General features: G+C 50.8%; 2 protein-coding genes across 5 annotated transcripts in view; both read right to left on the bottom strand.

Moving 5' to 3' along the window:
• PLXNA1 (plexin A1) overlaps positions 1-20258 on the bottom strand; it is a 330514-nt gene extending 310256 nt beyond the window's left edge. The window contains exon 1 of the mRNA XM_048856007.2: positions 19975-20258. The gene's annotated coding sequence lies outside the window, so the exon portion shown is untranslated. The remainder of the gene's footprint in view (positions 1-19974) is intronic.
• Positions 20259-22957: 2699 nt separating this feature from the next.
• CHCHD6 (coiled-coil-helix-coiled-coil-helix domain containing 6) overlaps positions 22958-23914 on the bottom strand; it is a 200848-nt gene continuing 199891 nt past the window's right edge. Inside the window, exon 11 of one of the 4 annotated variants that reach the window (XM_048856011.2) lies at positions 22958-23863. In XM_048856011.2, coding sequence (XP_048711968.1) covers positions 23771-23863 — 93 coding nt within the window. In that variant the 3' untranslated portion in view covers positions 22958-23770. The remainder of the gene's footprint in view (positions 23864-23914) is intronic. The other 3 variants (XM_048856010.2, XM_048856012.2, XM_048856014.2) reach the window with 3 other exon arrangements.

Here is a 23914-nt window from a genome sequence, read left to right on the forward strand (position 1 = left end):
TACTTTCCCCCAATCTTTTAAATGAAACAGTCCAGCTGTGTAAATGGTACAACCCAAGAATGAAGAGGCTCCACAAGTGACATGGGTAGCAATGTTCAGCAATCTGGTTAGCTGAGCATCCATAGGCATGTTGCAATCTTCCTTACTGATTGTCTCCAGGAGACTGTGTCTGCAGAATTCTATCCTGCCCCACCTGGCACGAGTGAAACAGAATCTGATCCCTCCATGTCAGAGTGCCCTCAGCACCCTGTCCACTAACCACACTGCAATGCAATGGCTTCGAAGGGCTCTGGCAGGCACCAGCTTGCTGGACCCAATCCTCCTGCAGATGAAACAAGAGGAAAGGACACCTCAGAGAACAGCATCACCGTGGCTCACCAGTTATGTGGCCTCCAAGAGAGAAGAGCTAGACAGCAAAGGCATCCTTGACTTTCTATGGCTCAGAGAGACAGCCAAGCCTGAAGAGGGGCAGAGGTCCGGTAAGTGGTTCTGTATGAACTAGTGAAGAGGGAGAGCACGGCACTGGAGTGACACCAGGGCTCTACAGGGCCGAGTCCCAGGCATTCAAGCGAGGATCTTCCACTGTGCCTCTCCTGCTGGGAGATCAGTCTATGTGAAAGGACCCCAGTGGCTGGAGAAGGAGCCGGAAGAGAAAAGCAGAGCTGAGCCCCAGCTCTGACAACACACTGCCATAGCATGTTGCCCTGCAGTACAATTTTGTTGTGTGTTTTTTGTTCAGGTGCCCGGAGGCTTTGGGACATCAGGTGCCAAGGGGTTTTAAAGCGTTTATTACAATTATTTCAGAGGTATACAAAAATCAAAAGCTGATGGGAGCTGAGACTAGATGAGAGCCCAGGGCCCACTGCAGCTTTTGCAAAGTGTGAACGGCTGTGAAAGGAACACCTGAGCTGAGAGAAGCCTGGGGATGCTGGTCCGTGGGGCAATCAAACCAGAGCAGCATGAACAACATGCACACAGGCCAGTTCCCCAGCTCTCTTCTCCCCCGGGAACTGAGCAGGATGCGGTGATGAAGGGCCTGACCCTGCAGGGTGCTGAGGACTTTCTACAGGGTAGAATGTGCCCTCAGCGCCCACAGACTTTCATCCAGCAGGGGCCCTCAGAACCTTGCAGGATCAGGCCCCCAGGCTTCCCCTACTTGTTTGAGGCTCGCTCCAGGTGTAGTTTGGGGACTGGATGGCTCAGTGCACTGATGGATTTATTTAGATTGCACCCAAGTGCCACTTCCCAGTGGCACATGCACTGTTACAAATGTTCCAAACAGACACAGGCCAAGGATAAAACCCAAAACAATCCACAGCAACTGCACATGGAGCTGCCTGTGCTAAATCAGCCAGCAAGAGAGAGAATACGGTCCCAGATCACCATAAAATAACACACACACAGCCACTCTGTACCCTTCCCTCCAGCTCCTCTGGAAAAGCCAGACTGGCAATGGAACATGGATCTTTCCCCCTTCTAGATCACTGCTGTGAATCTGAGCCAGGTCCATAGTGACTGAAGCTCATTCCCCTCCGATGGCTGCTTGGTGGTGCAGGGTCCACCTCAGAACTGGCACTCGTCCAGCTCCCTTGCTTACATCCACTGTCGAAAGGCCATGGAGATAGTTCCCTTCTCTATGGGCCAGGATCGAGGTGCACTGGTAGGAAGCAATGCATGGGGGAAACTCATGACTTTCACTGTTTGGAGCCAAGACTTCAGTCTCCAGACTGCCAATGCAGCAACAGCATGAAATTCGCAATATCTTGAATGAGGATCTCTTACAAGCCTTCGACCCAGCAGGAAACCCAGAGAGTCCCCGAAACTCAGATGCAGTCCTTGCTGTTTGGAGGGGCCAAGTGAAGTCTGATGTGGTGCCAAAGAAAAGCCTTTCTCCTTGGGTGCTGGTCCACCAGGTGCCCTCGTTGTATGTCATCCCACCTGAGCACCGCTCCATCAGCTCTACCACTTGCTTGCTCTTGTTCCTCCTCCCACACTCAGGGCCCACTCTGACAGGGGCTGCACCCACAAAACTCCCACTGACCCCATTGGGACTTAGACACCGTCTCCTCTCCCTCCCCTGAGGTCTCTGCCTTTCATGACGACACTGGGGGTCAGATCCAGAGACATGGTGGAGCCAGCATCTGGCTGAAGTTAGTGGAGCGATGCTGATTGACACCTGCTGAGGAGCCAGCCCACAGTCTTGGCCATTTAAATCTCATGCTCTTCCTCTTTTCCACCATGCCCCTGTTACCCCAGTAATAACAGGGGCCCCCCCAGCTACCCGCAGCCCCAGCTGGACAGGTGTATTAGGTGCAGCGCTGGATGCCAACATAGGAGCTCCCCTCCTGCATTCTGAAAGCATCACCTTTCACCTCGCACTCAGCGTCCACATGACACGCCGGAAAGACCTGCGCCGGGTGCAGAAAGAGCTCCGGATCCTGCAAGCAGGTCATGAGTATTCACAGCTGATCTGCTTCACCACTAGCAGTCGTAACACCCTGCCCCGCATTGCTGCCTTCCACTGCTGAGCAGCAGCTCTGGTGACCCCCAGGGAAGGGATGACAACTCTGGGTGGAGCACAGAGAATATGGACAATTAACACGATACTGGGGGACAAGGGGGAGTCTGAGGACAGTGGGAGCCTGGAGGTTCCCCAACTTTTCCCTTTTGCACAACGTATCTTCCCATTGTGCCTCTGTTGCATCCTACTAGATGAGACCTAGGGAGGGCATGATCCGGGCCATCCCTGAGCTGGCTAGAGGAGGTGCCATTGCACTGTGTGGGTCGCACCCTTCCCCAGACATCTGATACTGGGAGAACAACAAGACTGCAAGAGACGGTAATGCTGTATGGTGGACTATCAAAGGACATGCTCCCTGCAGGCTTAAGAGCTTCAAGGTCTGATCCGTGCCATTTCTGTTTAAAGATATTCCAGACAGAAATCTAGACTTAGCCGACGCTAGTTTCCTCTGTCCGCTGGTTTTGCTTTGCCCTGCTTAATTCCCACAGCGCCCCCTTTTGTTGTAACGATAACAATATCCAACATGGCAGGCCAACCGGGTCAGCTGCCAAGCTTGACTATGGCAGTCGCAGCCAGCCAGCAAGGCCTGCTCCCATTCCAGCGAGTGAATTGGCTGCAGTGGTCAATGGGGAGCTGGGAAATCAATCACAGGAGCTTCTGCCAAACACCACCCTGCAAAGGCCAGGGCAGCCCACAGCTGCTGGAGGAACACGGTCACAAGACCAGGCCCACATGGGGCCGAGCAGAAGATTAAGGGGAGAAGGCAGACAGCGAGGGAGCATCTTCCACCAAGAGCAGTGGATGGTGTTTACTGACAACTGAACGAGGGAGCATGCACATCGATCAGCTGGCAGGGCTGACGGGCTCTTTAAAGGGGCTCTTTAAAGGAGCTGCTGGGCACGACAGCCCAACCCCCATAAGCTGTCTGCTAAGGCGCACTGACCCATGCTGCTCCAGACCTCCTCCCCGGCCCCCCCTTGCTCCCTGCAGCTGTGAGCTCAGAGAGCCCCTCAATGGGATTTAAGCAGACGAGTCTCTGGCTCTCAGCACAGAGCTGGGCTCACTTCTGACGTGACCCAAAGGATGGGGGGAGCCAGTGAGTTAGTTGTTTTCACTGTGGCAGGACAGGTTCCCATGCACTGGCCCCTGCTCAGTCCCTGGCCCACTCAGACTTAACAACGCAATGTGCCTGTGGGAGCCTCCCACAGCCCTATGGTATGAGAGCTGCCCCTAAGTGTTCCCTGGGCACAGGAGACAGAGACATAGCAGGGGCTCCAGTCCTGCTTCCAGCCCACTCCTCGCCATCTACAATCTCTCACTGGGCCAAGCCATCTCCTCCCTCTGGTCACCGCTAACACTCCCCTGCTGCCCCAAAGGGGCCAGCGGATGCCAGCCTGCAGCTCTCCCCCATACTTCCTACGGGAGCTACAGTGCACGTGCCAAGGGCTTTGGCCCCTTTTCTTTGGCACCACCGTTTTGGAGATGCCCAGGATGCTACTGCTCTCTGTCCTGCTCTCAGACCCCTGCTTCTGGCACAGCCCCTCCTGTCCTGTGATCGACTCCAACGGCTGACACACACGTTAACCAGCTGAGCCCCACCCCACCCCAGGGGTGTGGAGAGAGGGAGATGGGAGGGTGCAGGCACAGATAGACTTGTCCAGGTTCACACACAGCAAGTCAGTGGCAGAGTCTCAGACAGAACCCAGGAGTTCTGATCACTCAGCCCTGTTCTAACCACTACACTACCTTGCCTCACTTTAGATGTTGGGGTATGATATGCTCCAGAGGCTGGTGCTCCTGCAGTCAGTGGAGGATTAGCCTAGGGGCCCCAGCCAATTGGGGGGGCCTGGAAAAATGGGCACCCTGCTCCCAGCAGACAAGTGCCAGGGTGGGGCAGGGCAAGGCCCAGCGCCCCAACCCCGCTCCGCTCCCTGGCAGCAGGGGCAGGGGGGAGCGGGGCAAGCCCCCATGCTCCGACTCTGTTCCCTGGCAGAAGCGGCAGGCAGACAGGGCAGGGGAAGCACTCATGCCCCAACCCTGCTCCTCAGCAGCAGCATGGGGTGGGCGGGGCAGGGGAAGCCCCCATGCCCCAACCCCGCTCCCTGGCAAAAGCGCCAAGCGGACAGGACAGGAGAAGCCCCAGCACCCCAACCCTGGTCCTCTGCAGAAGTGTGGGGCATTGGGGGAAGCCCCAGCACCCAGACCCCTGCTGCAGCCTCAGGACTGGAGGAGCTCTGGCTCCCTGCCACAGTCTCAGGGCTAGGGGAGCTCTCACTCCCCACTGCAGCCCTGGGGCCCTGGCGGGGGGCACAGAGCTTCTTCAGTTTTGGGGCCACGGGGGAAGGAGCAGAACAATGTGGGGCCATGGGTAGGGCCACAGTCAGAAGGGACAGAATGGGGGCAGGACCACAGGTGGAAGGCATGGGGAGGGGGTCCCCCACTTGCTCTGGCCCAGGGCCCCACAAATCCTTAATCTGCCTCTGAGCTGCAGTAGTAGCTGACTTGTTCTAGTGACTTCCCACAGCCCCTTTGCCCAGGGACACTGCAGCACCCATCCTCTTCCCAAGGCATGACTCAGCCAGGAGCCCAGATGCTGTCCCTTCCAAGGGTCCCACTGAGCCACCACTGAGCCTAGAGACAGTGCAACTTGCGTGCACCATTGTCCCCAGCCAGAACGGAGGAGTGGGGCTGTCTGCTGGGCCGGTGCAGACAGAGGCAGCTGCGTGGAAGCCCCTGCTTCGGTGGACCAGCTAGGTGCTAACATTTCCAATGCAAACACAGTCAGAGCGAAGCTGCCTTACTCCACCCCAGACAAACAGTCATGCCTATGCATCATTAAGGTAACTTACGCGGAGCGGCTGGCTGGGGGCTGGCAGCAAAATCATCTCTGCCACTTTCACAATGGAGCCTCTTGGCTGGCTTCCTTGGCACACATTCTGGCACCTGTAACTCCAAGGAGAAGGTGGCTGGGAGATCCTCCCAACACATACCCTGACCCTGGCAATCACCTGCTCCCACTGCTGTCCCCCTCATCCTCCCTTCCCCCGCACTCCCAGAAGCCCCGTCTAAAGTCAGGGCCAGATCCCGGGAGGTGCTAACCATCTGCAACCCCCGCTTTGTTGGGGCATCTCAGCCATCCTGGGATCTGGCCCTCAGGCTGTAAGATCTCTGGGGCAAGGACACTGCCTCATTTCTCGGCCAGGTCCCAATGCCCTTTAAATGATAATAAATCTGACGGATATGATAACAACAATCATGAGTTGAAACTAGGGCTGTCGATTAATTGCAGTTAACTCACGTGATTAACTCAAAAAATTAATCACGATTAATTGCACTGGTAAACAATAGAATACCAGTTGGAATTTATTAAATATTTTGGGATGTTTTTCTACATTTTCAAATATATTGATTTCTATTACAACACAGAATACAAAGTGTACAGTGCTAACTTTATATTATTATTTTATTACAAATATTTGCACTGTAAAAATAATAAGCAAAAGAAATAATATTTTTCAGTTCACCTCATACAGGTACTGTAGTGCAATCTCTTTATCATGAAAGTGAAACTTACAAATGTAGATTTTTTTTGTTACATAACTGCACTCAAAAACAAAACAATGTAAAACTTTAGAGCCTACAAGTCCACTCAGCCCTACTTCTTGTACAGCCAATCACTAAGACAAACAAGTTTGTTTACATTGACGGGAGATGATGCTGCCCGCTTCTTATTTACAATCTCACCAGAAAGTGAGAACAGGCATTCACATGGCACTTTTGTAGCCGGCGTTGCAAGGTATTTACGTGCCAGATATGCTAAACATTCGTATGCCCCTTCATGCTTCAGCCATCATTTCAGAGGACATGCTTCCATGGTGATGATGCTCATTAAAAAAATAGTGTGTTAATTAAATTAGTGACTGAACTCCTTGGGGGAGAATTGTGTGTCTCCTGCTCTGTTTTACCTGCATTCTGCCACATATTTCATGTTATAACAATCTCAGATGATGACTCAGCACATGTTCATTTTAAGAACACTTCCACAGCGGATTTGACAAAACACAAAGAAGGTACTAATGTCAGATTTCTAAAAATAGCTGCAGCACTTGACCCAAGGTTTAAGAATCTGAAGCATCTTCCAAAATCTGAGAGGGACGAGGTGTGGAGTATGCTTTCAGAAGTCTTAAAAGAGCAACACTCAGATGCGAAAACTACAGAACCTGAACCACCGAAAAAAAAGAAAAGAAAATCAACCTTCTGCTGGTGGCATCTGACTCAGATGATGAAAATGGACATGCGTCGGTCCACACGGATTTGGATCATTATCAAGCAGAACCCGTCATCAGCATGGCCACCTGTCCCCTGGAATGGCGGTTGAAGCATGAAGGGACATATGAATCTTTAGCGCATCTGGTATGTAAATATTTTGTGACGCCGGCTACAACGGTGCCATGCGAATGCCTGTTCTCACTTTCAGGTGACATTGTAAACAAGAAGCAGGCAGCATTATCCCCTGCAAATTGTAAACAAACTTTTTTGTCTGAGCGATTGGATGAAGTAGGACTGAGTGGACTTTTAGGCGCTAAAGTTTTATATTGCTTTATTTTTCAATGCAGTTATTTTTTTTGTACATAATTCTACATTTGCAAGTTCAACTTTCATGATAAAGAGATCACACTCCAGTACTTGTATTAAATGAACTGAAAAAACTATTTCTTTTGTTTTTTACTGTGAAAATATTTGTAATCAAAAATAAATATGAAGTGCGCACTGTGCCCTTTGTATTCTGTGTTGTAATTGAAATCAATATATTTGAAAATGTAGAAAACATCCAAAAATATTGAAATAAATGGTATTCTATTATTAAGAGCATGATTAATCACAATTCATTTTTTAAGGGCGCAATTAATCACAATTAATTTTTTAATCGCTTGACAGCCCTAGTCGAGACCTCTGTAGACTATAGAGCCACGCCCGCACACAGACACAGTTAGCAGAGGGGCCAGGGATGGAATAGCCCATGGACACTGTGCCCCTTGCCCGGTCTCTTCAAGATGGAGGTCAGGCAGCAAGGTGGGAGGAGGGGGGAAGCTTGCCCTACTGCTGCCCGTTCTGAGCTAGTTGAGTGGATGGACAGGGCCGCTAGCCCTCAGGGCTGTCAATCAGCCAACCCCCACCAGCACCACATGACAAAGGAAATTTACCCAATCTGCTGCAGAGATCCAGAGATCTACTTCCCAGGAAGCAGCTGGGTATGAAGAGAGTCTCACTCTCCCCTGTAAGTGCCCAGCTCTGTACCCTCACTTCCCACTGGCCCCTGCCCTGCTGTAAGCCCAATCGTTCTTTATTGACCCACGAGGCGTGGGTGAAGGGCGAGGTGCAGGCAGGGCAGTAACCACGCACAGCAGAATGCACAGCTGTTCTTGCAGCAGCTGGATGGGACTCACTAGAAGGTGCTTCACTGGCAGCTGGACAGCTGAGAGCCAGCAATTTGGTTTCCTGGTCCCAGCTGTTGTAAGGCTGATTAGGAGGGAGGGAACGTGTGTGCGTTGGCAGAGGGGGCTCAGGGGGAGCGAGAAAGGGGCTGCCATTAGGCCGGAAAGAAAAGCCTTTAATGAGGCCTGATGTCTGCTGATCCTGCAGCCTGCATGGACGCCATCCAACCTCACAATGGAGTTATCCACTTAAACAAAACAGCGCCAAAGGCGCTGAGCTGGGAAAAGAATACATTTTCCTGTGTAGCAAACTGTGAAGTACGATCAGGAATACACAGCAAAACCCTCAGAAACCAATTACTGCTCGCGAGAGCCACACTGCTAAAAATACACCACCTTTCTGCTCTAGCAAAGGTGAGGAAGTGCTGAGCCAGCATAAAGATCCCCCAAAGCACAGCATAAGGGATGGCATCTCCCCTGGAAACGCTCCCTCCAAAGGGCCAGAGTACACTGTGGCTTAGCACACTAGTCCTTCTCTGCCTGAGACCTGGGCTCCCGTCCCAAGGCTGGCTCATAAGTATGATGGATGTGGCAGGTCTCCTCTAAGTGCCTTGCCTGGATGATACTGGTTTGCACCATGAAACCCCTATCCCAGTGATGAGGGAAATCTGCAGTGTCTGGTTATCCCGGACCAATCAAGTGATTTCAAGCTAGCACAAATGTCAGGATGCAGTGAGTTTGGGGCTTTGGGGCAAAGGTTCATGGGATGGGTTAGAGTCTGACATGCATATTGTTTGGGTAGCTTCACCACCTTTGCTTCATGGTCTCATGTCAAAAGTCAATACACAACAGATCACACCCCGCTGAAAAAGGCACAGACCTGTCCAATGGGAAGACTTTGGGACAAATTTGCAGGGAGCCTAAAACTGGCCTCTGACATTGCACCTGCCCACAAAAAGCCACAGCTGGGTGCACTGTGGGAGAAATCCTGGCCCTGCTGACGTCAACAGCAAAACTCCCACTGATGCTAGCAGCACCAGGATTCCAGCCTATATGGTGCCACTGTAGGGTCTGAGCCTGGACAACACAGTTTGCCCATGCGAACACCTGCCCACCAGCTGTGCACACGTCAACGGGGTTTGCATGCACACAGACGGGCTCCTGCACACACAAACGCACAGGCAACGTTTCAGGTGTGAGAAACTGGTTTGAGAAACTCGGCCCTTTGCCCAGGTAACCAGAACCTGCGGGAGAGCTCAGAAGGGCAGAGCAAACTGTGAACCTGAAAAGCCGCTGTCTCACCGATGGAATCTGTATGCTGGTGGTATAACAAAGTTACTCCCTCCCAGTGGTAAATCAGCAAGGCCATGGTCAGGGGATGGTTTGGGGGAAGGTTGTGGGGGGAGGGAAACTAAGGAGGCCTTTCCATGTCATTTGTCACCAGGTACAGTGCCAGAACGAGGCTGATGCCTTTGGCTTGGTTTTCACAGTGGATGAAAATGAGCTGAAATGTCTCCTCACTGGACAGAGCTTTGCCCTCTCCCGCCACTGGTTTGCATCAGGTATGTTCTCCAAAGAGCTCCCGCCTCGGAGAGCTGGGGCAGGCATCGCATCCGATGACAAGCACACACATGTGTGCGCAATGGTGTGTGTGCAGCTGGAGCGGGAGAGGACGGAGAGAAATGGGGGGGAAGGGGGGAGCATGGAATGAAACAGCAAAGCCAAGCCACACAAAGAAACAACCAGATTGTGGAAACATATGTCTGTGCACACTCACCATGGCTCTGAATGACATGCCGGTGATGCTGCCTGCTTCCACCAGTGCGAGGCAAATTCTGCCTGCGCTCACGTGCCATGTAAGCTGCAATGTAACAAGATGTAGTGGCAATCAGTGGGTCTTTTAGACATTTAATTGTGGTGTTAGTAATTAGGGAATGTATCAGTCCCTCTGACAGATCCACGCTCAAGACTCCTATGGCCATCTGCTCCCATAGAATGAGGCCTCCCAGAGTCCCAGACGGGCTGGCTGGCATGTGGAGAAATGATTTATTGAGGGGGGCTGTAGACAGTGTTAACGTTTGCAGATTTGGTTTGCATTGCTCCCGGAGGGTCTTACCTCCCTCCCCACCATGCTCACACCTGTTGTTCAGTTCAAGTTCCTCAATCAGAGGGGTTCAGGGCTGGGAGTTTTCTTCTCCAAGTCCCATCCACTCCCAGGCTCAGGGAGAACAGGGAGTCAGGACCCTAACTTGGATACTGTGACACTCCTAGCACCAGGGCCACAAACAACAGCAGTGTGAAGAGAAAGAAAGCGGGAGGAGAGAGAAAGAGCTGCAGGACCCGGGGGGGGGGGCGGTCTGAGAATGGGGTGATGGAAGCCCTGGTCTTGCTGGCATCAGGGGAGATACCACTGGACAGCAAGTGGTGGCTGATTACTGTGGTACAGCAGGCATTGGTCAAGAAGCAGGGAGACAGAGACCAGATGACTGAAAATGGGTTCATGAGATGAGGGGCTTTGTTGGTGAAAGGCTGGCATCCGGGAGGGGGCAGTCAGAGATCAGAGGGTGGGAAGAGAGGGGACAATGCTGTGGACATAGGAGGAGAAAGGGACGATGGCTGAGGTGATGCTGCTGCCACTGTTGCTCCTTGCCTGTTTTCCAACTGACGTGCTTGTTCATTTTCTTACCCGCAGCCCCAAAAGCCTTGATGACGCAGAGGCTTCCTGTCACCTGAACTGACCCCACATGGGATGCAGAGCTAGCAAAGTACAAGGAAACCCCGCGCCAAACAGCCAGGACACCACAGGGTCTAGGGACTCCGTGTCACCCAGTGTGGCAAAGCTCCTCCTCCCAACTCAGGAAACTGACTAGCCATGAAGAGGGCTGAAGCAGGGCTAGCCCCCAGAGACTGGTTAGCTTCGACTGGGAATGGCACACAAAGCCTTTTACCTGGAGGCCCCCAGCTTGGATCTGGCCCAAGGTGATAGTGACCCAAAGTCTTCACCACATGATGGCTGCTCAGGCTGTTCACTGCAGTTCCTAGGACACAGGTGCCCTCATCCCAGACCAGCTTTGGATACAGATTATCCACCTTTTTGGCAGGAGACAAGGGACTGAATGGGCCATGGAGACCGAACTCCCTGCTCAGCGCTGGAAGGGCAGGGCTGAGGGGTCTCATCAAAGGGCACTGGGTGGTAAGGGGGAAGCTTGCCCTGCAGCCACCACCCATGCAGTGCCTGCTCTGAGGATAGGGATCCCAAGCTTCCAGGGCTGCCAAGCCAGCACCTAACTCAAACCCATGCGCTGCACCTCTGAACAAGCCCTTCTCCAACAGGCCACGGATTCAGCTGGGAAATGACATGGATGAATGGGAGAGGCTGAGGTAAAGAAAGCCTCTTCAGTTGGCCAAGGTTGACTACCCTTCCCTGTGGTGCACATCCTCCCGGTCCAGGCTGGGTACCCATCCAGCAGCTGCTTTCATGGCAACATCCCTGAGAGGTGTTCAAGCAGGAACAACAATAAATCAAACCTCCAGATCTCTCCTAAGAGCGCAGGGCTTCCAAACCCAGCCAGACTGGGCACTCACACCACCCGGCAAGGAACGAACAGGCACCAATTTTTCTCTAACTATAAGAACGTCAAGCAGCATTTGCCCGCTCCCATCCCATCTTGGGTGTGACTCTGTGGGAGACCACACGCTAAGCAGCCCAGGGTCAGTTCAATTAGCTGCCTCGGGAAGAAAAAAACTCAGGATACTGCTCTTCCTTCTAAATCAGAACTGAATGCCATGCCCCTGAACGGCGGTGTAGGGGCTGCTGTGTAGCTGGAGGCTCCCTCTTTCCCATGAGACAACACAGGTCCTTACACACGCACGGCCATCAGAGATTTCACAGCACTTTTTGCAGGAGTCAAGGCGTTCGCCCCCACATACTGACTAGATTCCAGTGGGGTAAATTCTCCCCTGCATTTCCAGCTGGGACACAGGATTTTTCAGCATTGCGCTGCACTGTTCCACCCCAGAGCTGGCTGTACTTTATTGTTACTCCACGCAAGTTAACTGTATGTAGCCTGCAAAGCATTTTGGGACTGCTCCCACAGAAAGGCGCTAGAGGAGTGCAGAATCGTTACCATTCCTAGAGACTGCAACACAATATTGCCCGCCTTTGATGGGAATTAACCATCTACCACAAATATCCTGTCTGATGGAGCATGGCTGATCGGATTATTTATTGCCTCAAGCTAGGCACAGGTACCCAGTGGTGAAGCTGCCAAGCAGCAAGCAGCTCTGTGCATCGATGTGTCCATAAATTACCCACTGAACCCATTAGGGAACCAGGAAGTTTAGGAAGGAGCCAACTTCAGAGGGGAGTGGAAGTGGAGCGCGTCCCTGCAAGTGGGCTGGGGCCAGGCAGCGCCCAATTAATCCTCGTTAATAATGTCGCAAACAGAAGCGCTCACATGGAGCACGAAGTGGAACAGATGTACTCACACATCTCAGGGGCAGCTCCTAGGGGCCTGCTTCTCCACGTTCCCTTCCAGCCAGCTCCAACTTCTCTCTTTCGCTCTCAGTGAATCTTTCTTATTTTTTTCCTTCACTGCTGCTCTTCCTCTTTCTGGATTCCCTCCTTTTCTCCCTTTCTTTGTTTATGTTTGCTTCATCCCTTCTCCCCCCTTTTTTTCCTTTCTCCTCCCCCTCTGTCTTTACTTTCTTCTCTCCCATTTTTTCCTTTCCCTCCTCTCTTCCCTTCTCCACTCTCTGTCTCCCCCCACATAAGTATTTCCCTAGGAAGATCCCCTCATACTGTCAGTAAAATGTCAGCATCAATCAGCCAAGCTGGAAATCACTGGGGACTTCTAAACAATTCTCTGCTGATGTTTGGAATTCCCGCCTGCCCCAGTCGGCGCAGGCTCTGATGGCTGGTGAAACCCAATGGCTCTCTTAAGCACATTTTTGTTTGAAACTGCACGATGCCCCAGAAATCCCAGAACCAAGACCAGGAAAGGAAAAGCAGTTTTGGGCACTTACCCAGCTGACACACAGAGAGAAACTCTGCATCACCAAGGCCCGATATAAATATTCAACTCTTAAATGAATAATAAAATAATTACCACCTAGTGCAGTGCCATGATTAACAGGCCTGCTTGGTGACGTCACCTGTCGAAATAAGTTGATGGCAGCAATTTTCAGCTGAAACAATAGACAGAATTTGATGGAGCTTGAGTTCCCGACATAGCCCCAGATCCAGAGATGCAGGGCCTCATTTTCATTATGCTATGGCCGCCCAGTGCCGTTCTGGCAGCATAATGAGTGCATCCAGCCTACAGAACTGAACACCAGAGAAAACCCCACCAGGATGTGGTTTTCCAGATGGCTCTGTGCCAGCCCCCTTGTAGCCTTTGGCATAGGAGAGCACAGCCAGGGGAAAGGCAGCACTGCTGCATTCTGGCTATTATCAGCGGCTGCAACCCCTGGAGGGCTGCTGCTCCAAGAATAAGTCAGAGCAGCCCTGAGGCTGATGGAAGGCCAGGTCTGTCCCAAGATCGCCTGAGAACAGGGAAAACATGCAGCACGGCTCAGTTGGAATAGGCAAAGGGGGCCACAGACATTTTGGGAGTCATCTCCTGTCTGCAAACACTCCTACACATTAGTTGCATGGATTGAATAAGTCTGTCTTGTTCTGTGTAAACCAGAGGCTTCTGCATGAAAATGAAATCTCTGGCTGCATGAAAACTAGCCTTTAAACCATGCCTGGGACCTTTCTCTGAACACTCAGGCCAGATCCTCAGCTGGTGTCAATCAACACAGCTCCACTGACTTCTCCAGCTGAGGATCTGGCCCAGTGAATCAACCGCAGCCCATGTCATTCCAAAAGAAGCCAATGGGAGCTGTTTCCATTTATAATCTAGGCCAAATCTGGTGCTGGTTCCAGCTAACCTGGTTTCTAAAGCTGTCTGGCCAACTGTGGTGAATGGGGTCAAATCATGTCAGAAGTATGTTTACAGAAACCCCCTTACAGCCCGGGTATGGACTGAAGTCTGGTCCCAGTTTCAGCATAGATCTAACAGGATTTAGCCCTATCCTGCTTGTCCAGCAAAACCCAGTTAACAAACTGTTTGGCTGGAATCCTCTTTAAAGCAGAGCTGCACCTAAAGCAGAACCCTGGACCTAAACATCCCTAAACTTCTGGGGAGGTGGGAGAGCTTCAGAGCTGGACTTTACGGCTGGGCCCATCTCCAGGTTGAACATGATTCCTTAAGCCCATCTGGGCCTTGGTGTGGATGGGGCATTTTTTGTGAAGAGCTGGGCTGTTGCTGTTCCTTACTGCCCTCCTGAGATCACGGCTAATCTCCTTTTGGAAAGATCACAGCTGGTTGCTAAGGAAATTACTGGGATATCACAATATGAGGATTATGACTTCAGGTGGGGAATAAGCAGCTGGAGCCAATGAATTCTTAAAGAGCCTCCCCTCCCACATCCCTGCACACGGCCTGAGTAAATGCAGAGGACAACTGATCCTAGAAGCAAAATCCCCGCCTAACAGAACCTCTAGAGAGGCCTTTCTATACTCCCAGAGCCCTCCCTGTATAGCTTGTGCTCTTGTCAGCTCTCCTGAGCTATTGCTAAGCAGGGTCAGGTCTATAATCACATGGGAGCCCACCAAGGAAAAGGTTGGTAGCAGCCGGAAATGGTGCTGGTGACTCAGCAGAATCCACTCTTCCCTCTGAGTCAGTACTGAGTGAGTGCTCCAACATGGGGCTGGGGTTTGCCATCTTGCAGACAAGTCATAAACCCAAGGTCCTGAGCACTGGAGAGCTGAGGGTGCATCACAGCAGTAAGTGGCATTAGCCCTGCACTCCTGCCCAAAGACCAGTTTGAGTCTTACATCCTGCCTATCTAAAGCTTCCCCTGCAGTGTCCATCGGATACTGTGTCCTCCTGACCTTCTCTGCAAACTATTGCCACAAACTGTGGAATAGCTCCACTGCAGGAATGGCCATATTGCAAAGGGTGGGAGAAGTGACTGGTGTTGGCACAGCCCTTGCAGACACAAGGTATTGCACAGGCATAAAATGTGGATCTTCTTTCCCATGAGGCCACAACAGAGCTTGGAGGGATTTTGCCCTCATTATCTCCCAATGGGACCTGAGCAAACAGAGCGGTTAAAGCACTGGACTGGGAGTCAGGAAATGTGGGTCCTAGGCCGGGCTCTGCCATTGACTCACTTGTGTGATATTATCGAATCATAGAAATCACAATGTCGGGCTGGAAGGGATCTCAAGAGGTCATCAAGTCCAGCCGCCTACACTGAGGTAGGACTAAGTAAACCTAAACCCTCTGTGAAAGGTGTTTGTCCAGCCTGTTCTTAAAACAACTCCAATGACGGAGGTTCCACAACCTCCCTCGGAAGCCTGTTTCAGAATTTAAGAAGGCTTAGGGTTAGAAAGATTTTCCGAATACCTAACCTAAATCTTCCTTGCTGCAGATTAAGCCCTTCCGTGGACATGGAGAACAACTGATCGGAGTCCTCTTTATAACAGCCATTAACGTATTTGCAGACTGTTATTAGATCCCCCCTCAGTCTTTTCTCAAGACTAAACATGTCCTGTTTTTTAAACCTTTCATCATAGGTCAGGTGGTCTAAACCTTTTAGTAGTTTTGCTGCTCTCCTCTGGACTCTCTCCAATTTGTCCATGTCTTTCCTAAAGCATGGCGCCCAGAATTGGACAAGGTATTCCAGTTGAGGCTTTACCAATCCCAAGTAGAGCAGGACAATTACCATCCGTGTCTTTCATATAACAGTCCTGTTAATACACCCCAGTATACACCCCTTTTCACAACTGCATTATATTTGTATTGTTTCTTGACTTTAGCAAAGCTTTTGACACGGTCTCCCACAGTATTCTTGTCAGCAAGTACGGGCTGGATGAATGCACTATAAGGTGAGTAGAAAGTTGGCTAGATTGTCGGGCTCAACGGGTAGTGATCAATGGCTCCATGTCTAGTTGGCAGCCGGTGTCAAGTGGAGTGCCCCAGGGGTCGGTCCTGGGGCCGGTTTTGTTCAATATCTTCATAAATGATCTGGAAGATGGTGTGGATTGCATTCTCAGCAAATTTGCAGATGATACTAAACTGGGAGGAGTGGTAGATACGCTGGAGGGCAGGGATAGGATACAGAGGGACCTAGACAAATTGGAGGATTGGGCCAAAAGAAATCTGAGTAGGTTCAATAAGGATAAGTGCAGGGTCCTGCACTTAGGATGGAAGAACCCAATGCACCGCTACAGACTAGGGACCGAATGGCTAGGCAGCAGTTCTGCGGAAAAGGACCTAGGGGTGACAGTGGACGAGAAGCTGGATATGAGTCAGCAGTGTGCCCTTGTTGCCAAGAAGGCCAATGGCATTTTGGGATGTATAAGTAGGGGCATAGCGAGCAGATCGAGGGACGTGATCGTCCCCCTCTATTCGACATTGGAGAGGCCTCATCTGGAGTACTGTGTCCAGTTTTGGGCCCCACACTACAAGAAGGATGTGGATAAATTGGAGAGAGTCCAGCGAAGGGCAACAAAAATGATTAGGGGTCTGGAACACATGACTTATGAGGAGAGGCTGAGGGAACTGGGATTGTTTAGTCTGCAAAAGAGAAAAATGAGGGGGGATTTGATAGCTGCTTTCAACTACCTGAGAGGTGGTTCCAGAGAGGATGGTTCTAGACTATTCTCAGTGGTAGAAGAGGACAGGACAAGGAGTAATGGTCTCAAGTTGCAGTGAGGGAGGTTTAGGCTGGATATTAGGAAAAACTTTTTCACTAGGAGGGTGGTGAAACACTGGAATGCATTACCTAGGAAGGTGGTAGAATCTCCTTCCTTAGAAGTTTTTAAGGTCAGGCTTGACAAAGCCCTGGCTGGGATGATTTAATTGGTCCTGCTTTGAGCAAGGGGATTGGACTAGATGACCTCCTGAGGTCCCTTCCAACCCTGATATTCTATGATTCTATGACATTGCTGACTCATTTTCAGTTTGGGATCCACCATAACCCCCAAATCCTTTTCAGCAATACTACCAGCTAGCCAGGTATTCCCCAATTTGTAGCTGTGCATTGGATTCTTCCTTTCTAAGTGACGCACTCTGCTCTTATCTTTACTGAATTTCATCTTGTTGAATTCAGACCAATTCTCCAATTTGCCAAGGTCATTTTGAATTCTAATCCTGTCCTCCAAAGTGCTTGCAACTCCTCCCTGCTTGTCGTCATCTGCAGATTTTATAAGCATACTCTCCACTTCATCATCCAAATGATTAATGAAAATATTGAATAGTACTGGACTCAGGACTGACCCTGCAGGACTCCACTAGACACGCCCTCCCAGTTTGACAGCAAACCATTGATAGCTATTCTGAGTATGACTTTCAACCAACTGTGCGCTCACCTTATACAATAGAACCTGAAAGTTATGAATGCCTCGGGAATGGAGGTTGTTCATAACTCAGAACAAAACTTTATGGCTTCTCTTTCAAAAGTTTAAAACTGAACATTGATTTAATACAGCTTTGAAACATTACTATGCAGAAGAAAAATGCTGCTTTCCCTTTTTTTTGTAGTAGTAGTAGTTTACATTTAACACAGTACAATACTGTATTTGCTTTTTTTTTTTTTTTTGGTCTCTGCTTCTGCCTGATTGCATGCTTCTGAGGTGGTTGACTGGTCAGTTCGTAACTCTAATGTTTGTAACTCTGAGGTTCTACTGTACTAATTTAATCTAGACCAGGGGTGGGCAAACCTTTTGGCCCGAGGGCCACATCTAGATGTGGAAATTGCATGGCAAGTCATGAATGCTCACAAAATTAGGGGTTGGGGTGCGGGCTCCGGGGTGGGGCCAGAAATGAGGAGTTCAGAGTGCAGGAGGGTGCTCTGGGCTGGGACCGAGGGGTTCGGAGGGCAGGAGGGGAATCAGGGCTGGGACAGGGGGTTGGGGCATGGGAGGGGGTCAGGGGTGCAGGCTCCAGGCGGCGCTTACCTCAAGTAGCTCCCAGAAGCAGCAGCATGGGTGCTGCCCTGTCTGCAGGTGCCGCCGCTGCATCTCCCGTTGGCCTCGGTTCCTGGCCAACGAGAGCTGCGGGGGCAGCGCTTGGGACGGGGCCAGCGTGCGGAGCCCCCTGGCTGTCCCTACGCATAGGAGCTGGAGAGGGGACATGCCGCTGCTTCCGGGAGACGCCCAGAGTGGGGCAAGCCCCGGACCCCGCTCCCTGGCAGGAGCTCAAGAACCAGATTAAAATGTTTGCAGGGCATAGTTTGCCCACCCCGATCTAGACTGTGTTTCCCTAGTTTGTTTATGATAATGTCAAGTGGGACTGTGCCAAAAGCCTTACTAAGATTAAAGACAGATCTGATACTGACCTACTGCACAGGGGTGTTTTTAATCTACTGTAGGTACTATACAGTCCCCATTACCGTAGTATCTGAGTGACTCACAGGATCAGGGCTGAGGTTCCTAAGGCTCTCTGTTCTTGTCCTCTAGGCTCTGCTTCCCCACCACACCAGTGAGCCTCTGTATTGAGCTCCAGTGCATCACTACTGCTGGCCTCCCGTTCACCAGTGCATGCTGGGACCCACTATGGAGCTTGGGCCATCAGACTGGGCTCTGGAGCAGCTCCAGCCCAAGTTGGTTGGAGCACACACAGTCCGGTGGGAGGAGACTGCTACAGGGGAGGGCAGAACTGGGTTAAATTGGTTTCAGAGTAGCAGCCGTGTTAGTCTGTATTCGCAAAAAGAAAAGGAGTATTTGTGGCACCTTTGAGACTAATAAATTGGTTAGTCTCTAAGGTGCCACGAGTACTCCTTTTCTTTTTGGGTTAAATTGGTCCATCTGCCCACTCGGCAGGCACCACAAAATCTGGGTGCGGATTCTAATATGCCAGCATTTGGGATGTTCCACTCCAGGGTTTGATTCAGGACCATCAACTGCAAAGACCTGACCCAGAGAAAGCATTTATAAAATAGACAAATCAAATAACACTTAACACTGCCGTCATGTGTTTCCTGTGGGAACATCTCAAACCAATCAATGAAAGGTGCGTAAATATCTTTATCCCCATTGTACAGATGAGGAAACTTAGGCCTGGAGAAAGGAAGTGACTCTTTCATCATCATCCAGCAAGTCAGTGGCAGAGACTCCCAATTCCCTGCCCTAACCACTAGACTACACTCCTCTCCAGGGCTGAGACTAGAACCCAAGAGGCCCAGCTCTGAATCCAGTGCCCTACCTAGATGATACCCTCTTCCCAGAGCCAAAACCAGAAGCCAGGATTCCTTAATCCCATGCCCCCTGCTCTAACAACTCAACCACCGTGTCCTTCCAGAGCTGGTGATAAACCCTTTTTCCAATGCCCTCCCCACCTTCCAATGCACCAACCCCCAGTGCATTCTTCTGCAGAGCAGAGCCTGCAAAGGGTTAAGTTTGCAATTAGCAGCTCCTTGGGAAGGCAGCACAACACTGAAGCAGGAGGAACTTTTCTTTAAAAAAAAGCCTGAGTGCAAGTCTGCTTTTAAATTCAAATATGCAATATGGGCCAGTGCCTTGGAACCAGACTGAAACAGTGTATTTGGGCAAGGAAACAAGGAATATTTCACTTCAGCTCAGTCCAACCCATCTTGATTTATACAGCACTTTGTGTGGAGAGAAAGAAACATTATCTGAGGGCTTTGCAGCTTTAGTAATTAGCCCTCTGCCTACTGCTCCATATAAGGGGCAGGTTACAATGGAAAGGCACATGTCAGAAGGAGGGAATGGCTCCAGGGACTGGCAAAGTTAGGCCAGGTTCTCTCCTCAGGCTCACTGGTTCCAACAGCATCAAATCAGTGAGGACTCAGAGTTGTGACTGTTATGTGTGAGGAGCCCCTTGGATGAAGGCTCAGCGAGGGACCCTGTCTACACCAGAGTGACTACCCCTTGTTAGCAATGGCGCAGCTGAACCCGTGCACAGGTTAGTTACAAGTCATAATAATAATAGTAATAACACCTACCTCTGACATGGCCAGTGTATCCAGGGACAAGCCATGCCCAGCACCATTTCAGTCACCAGCGTTACACCCTGCTCTGATCAGGGTGTATTGGTCACATCTGCATGGCACAGGCATGCACGCAGCACTCACTGAGCTTCCAAAGTCCTGTCCCAGCCTGCACTGGGGTCAGGTCAAATCTAGGCTGGATTAACCAGGGCAGCCTCTTCTCTGGTTGTTCCAAAGTCCTGGTCAGGACTCCAAAGGGGATGTGCGCAGTTACCCTCACGTTGCCTGATGTGCTCATTCAGTGACCTGCATGAAAAGAGTTGGGGAGTCTTGGGCCAGTCCCCAGAGGGCTGGCATGCTCATGACTAACATCCCTTGCCCCAAAGGTCACTCTGGAAATCTTTGCAGTAAGGGCAAGAGCTAACCACTCCGGAGGTTCAGTGAACAACCCTGTGTGTGTGTGTGCAACACCAATAGACCCTGCTCATCGGCAGGTAGGATCGAACCGGGGACCTCTGGAGCTTAGTTGACGAGCCTCTACCGCATAAGCTAAAAGCCAACTGGCTGTTAGCTAAGGCTGTAGAGCAAACTCATTAACCTCTCTCTCAGTGCCACTAGATGGGACAGAACAACACACCCAGGAGGTATGTGGGTTACACACATGCGCATGCACCCTCCAGGGCCAGGCTGGTCAGCATGTGGGGAAGCCCATACTACATGTGCTCCGCAGATCGATACCGTACTTCCGTCTCCAGAGGTGTCAGTCTGACATCTTTTACCAGCAGGTATTCACTTAAACCATCCACCCAACCAACCACAGTGCCAGTTTTCTAAAAGGGTACAGAGTTGCTCAACTGCACCAGCAGAGGGAGCTCAGGGCAGAAAGCACACGGTTTTGTGTCGGTGCTACATAAACACTGGCTATTGATAGCCCACGCACAGTCAGACAATTCAGTGGTGAACGTTAAAAGCCTCTCATACACAAGACTAGATAGAAGATCCAATCCTTCCCTGGTTTCAGAGCTCCTTCCCTGTACTCTTCAACCGCACCCTCCTGGCTATTCCAATGCTCTTTGCAGACTAGCTAAACAGACCCCTTTCAGCTAGCAAGTGCTTTGCTGAGCCAGCTGGGAGAGACACAGGCCAAAGAGCCCCTGGAGGGTGACTTACCCAGATACGCCTGGGTGTCTGCTGGCCACCATCACCTAGAAGCCCAGATGGAGAGCAGCTCCGGGTGCCTGGGGCCATCTGCCATGGCAAAGTTAAAGGCGAAGGACCCACATCACATCTGTGACCTGAAGATTACAGGGCAGCTCCAAGGGCAGAAAGGGGCAGGGATCTATCCACAGGCTACTGATCTGGGGAGGGGGAATGCAACAGGGCACAGAACAACTAGAGTAAGGGAGGTGGGGAGAGAAAACCAAACCTGGGGGACCCAGGTACTAGGTGGCTGGAGTGAGATATGGGATACTGAGAGCAGCAGCATCTCTGGAGGCACCACTGCCATCAGCTGGTTAAATGACAGGATAGGTTTTTCCCAGACACATCCCCCTCACGCAGCCCTTTACCCCACCCCCACATTCTGCACAGTGAGACTCACCTATACAATCACCCTCCTGTGCACAGAGACCCTCACACACCCCTACCTTCCTGCACATGGATACACAACCTCCCCACACCACAAAGATACATTCCTGCCAAGAGACCCATTGCTATACACCCTTCTGCAGAGACGCACTGTGGTAACACACATAACCATACATCAGCAAACAAACCCACACTCAATAGCCTGCACAGCAAGACAAAATCTATATACTCACCCTACCATGCGCACGCACACGGAGGTGCACGATGGTTGCTGAACTCAAAGAATGACCTGTGGCAGCTCCCATTCCACATCAGGCCAGCCCTGCTCAGGGTTTACAACACTTATATTAGGAAAGCCATTTTTCTTCCTTAAGTCTCCACTTTACCAACACAATGTGCCCAACTTTGATCATTGGTGCCTCCAAAACCACTAAATACCTGGCAGCACTCCCATCTGCCACAGGCCTGCTGTGCCTCTGGCCCTGGGGCAAGCTCCTGTGGGGCTTACAAAATCACCCAAATAGGACTGCCAGCCCTCCAGGATTGTCTGGGAGTCTCCAGGAATTAAAGATTATGTCATGTGATGAAAACCTCCAGGAATACATCCAACCAAAATTGACAACCCTACGCCCAAAGGAGCATACGGGTGTGACATAAACAGCATGACACGAATTAAGCTGAAGCAGAGGTAAAGGGAAACAGTGGTTCTGAGCACTCCATGCTCATACACAGGGTCCCCCAGCTCTTGACTGCGGGGCCAGAAATAGACTCAGAGCAGGGCAGCTTTAATCATAGACTGTAGGGAGTGGAACGCAGGAGAGGGCGCTCCCAGCAGTGAAGCGGGCACAGGAGCTGCTGTTAAGCAACACTCAGCACCTTCCCTTACCTGTGGGTCTCTATCTCTACTTAGCTATTTCTATAATGTGCCCATCATGATGGTATCTGGCCTCAATACACAGTATTACCAACCCCAAACACTCAGGCATCATGTGCCAGGCCCCAAAACTTCATGAGATTGACTTAAAAAGTATGAGGGTATTTAGTAATAATAAATGCGGGGCTATTTTACACATATTCACTGGTCTCCAGGAACGGGGCTTTAAATCAGGAGACTCATGATAAAACCACGAGAGCTGGCAGCACTGGCATGTTCTCTGTACAGCACTCCTAGCCCCTGCCAGATCAATACCCAGGAGACTGAGACTAGTACTTGGACCACGACTTGCATGGCTGGGGAAAGCTCTAACTGCTAGGCCAGTCACTTTATCACCCCCAGCCTGGGATCTGAAGCCAGGTCTCCCACAGGGTAACAGCTTAGAGCTGGGCAAAATATGCCCATTGCTTTTTGTGGGAAAATAATGTTTACACAGGGGGGTGGGGAAGGTTTTATTGTTATGGGTTTTTTTAATTTCCCAATTTGTTTTTCCTGTTTCTTTTGGTTTTGAAAAACATTTTCCGCAACAATTTTCAGTTTTCAGTCACAAATAAATTAAAAAAAGATTGGTTTTCAAAAACTGAAGGCTTTTACCAAAACCCAAAGTCTTTACTGAAAATTTTCAGTTCTAACTTTAAAAAGTGGAAAATTTCAACCCAATTTAAAATCCCCCAGCAAAGTTTCCTTTTTGGATGAAAAAACCATTATTCAAAAAAAAAAAAAAAAAAAAAGTGTCACTGGAAACTTTTCGGCTCGCTCTGCAACAGGAACACGACTCCTTGGGTCCGGAGCCAGTTCCAAAGCACTCCCATCTCCTCCTGGCTTTGGTTCCAAACCCAGCTATCGCATAGCGGGCTGTATGTGGGCCATGCTGCATCACACAGCCCCTGCCAGTTCAGGATCTGAACTCAGAGCTCCTGCATGGTAGGAGAAAGTGCCCATCCTTGGGCCCTGGACTGGTCTCCATGGCATTCCTTGCTCGAGCCAGCATGGGAAGTCTCCCACGTGGCAGGGCAGCTTCTTCTCTTTGGTGTTGTCAGTTTCCTTGAAGAGCCTTTCCTAGAAATGTTGGCGGCAGTACAAGGTGCCATCTGTCTCCCTCCTGGCTCAGAGTTGGGCTCAGACGCAGGTTGTGTCACAGAGTCTTCTGCTGGCCCAAGTTCCCTTTGAGAAGGGGGAGGCAGGCAGGCAAGCGGGTGATATCAGCAGCTCAGCCTCCCTGCATACAGACTGACAGGGGTGGAGGGGCCCAGGTCCAAGGGAGCAGCTACCAGAAGGATCGTCTCGAGGTTAAGAAACTGCAGTGAGATGCAGAAGAGCTGGGTTCAGTTTCAAGCACTGACTCACTGCATGGCGTTGAGAAGTCACTTCCCCAGCTGTAAACTGTGGATCACGATTACAGCCAAGTAAATAACTGATCTCTCAGTTTGGGGA

This window comes from Caretta caretta, chromosome 7 (assembly GCF_965140235.1).
Source record: "Caretta caretta isolate rCarCar2 chromosome 7, rCarCar1.hap1, whole genome shotgun sequence".
Lineage (NCBI taxonomy): Eukaryota > Metazoa > Chordata > Testudines > Cheloniidae > Caretta > Caretta caretta.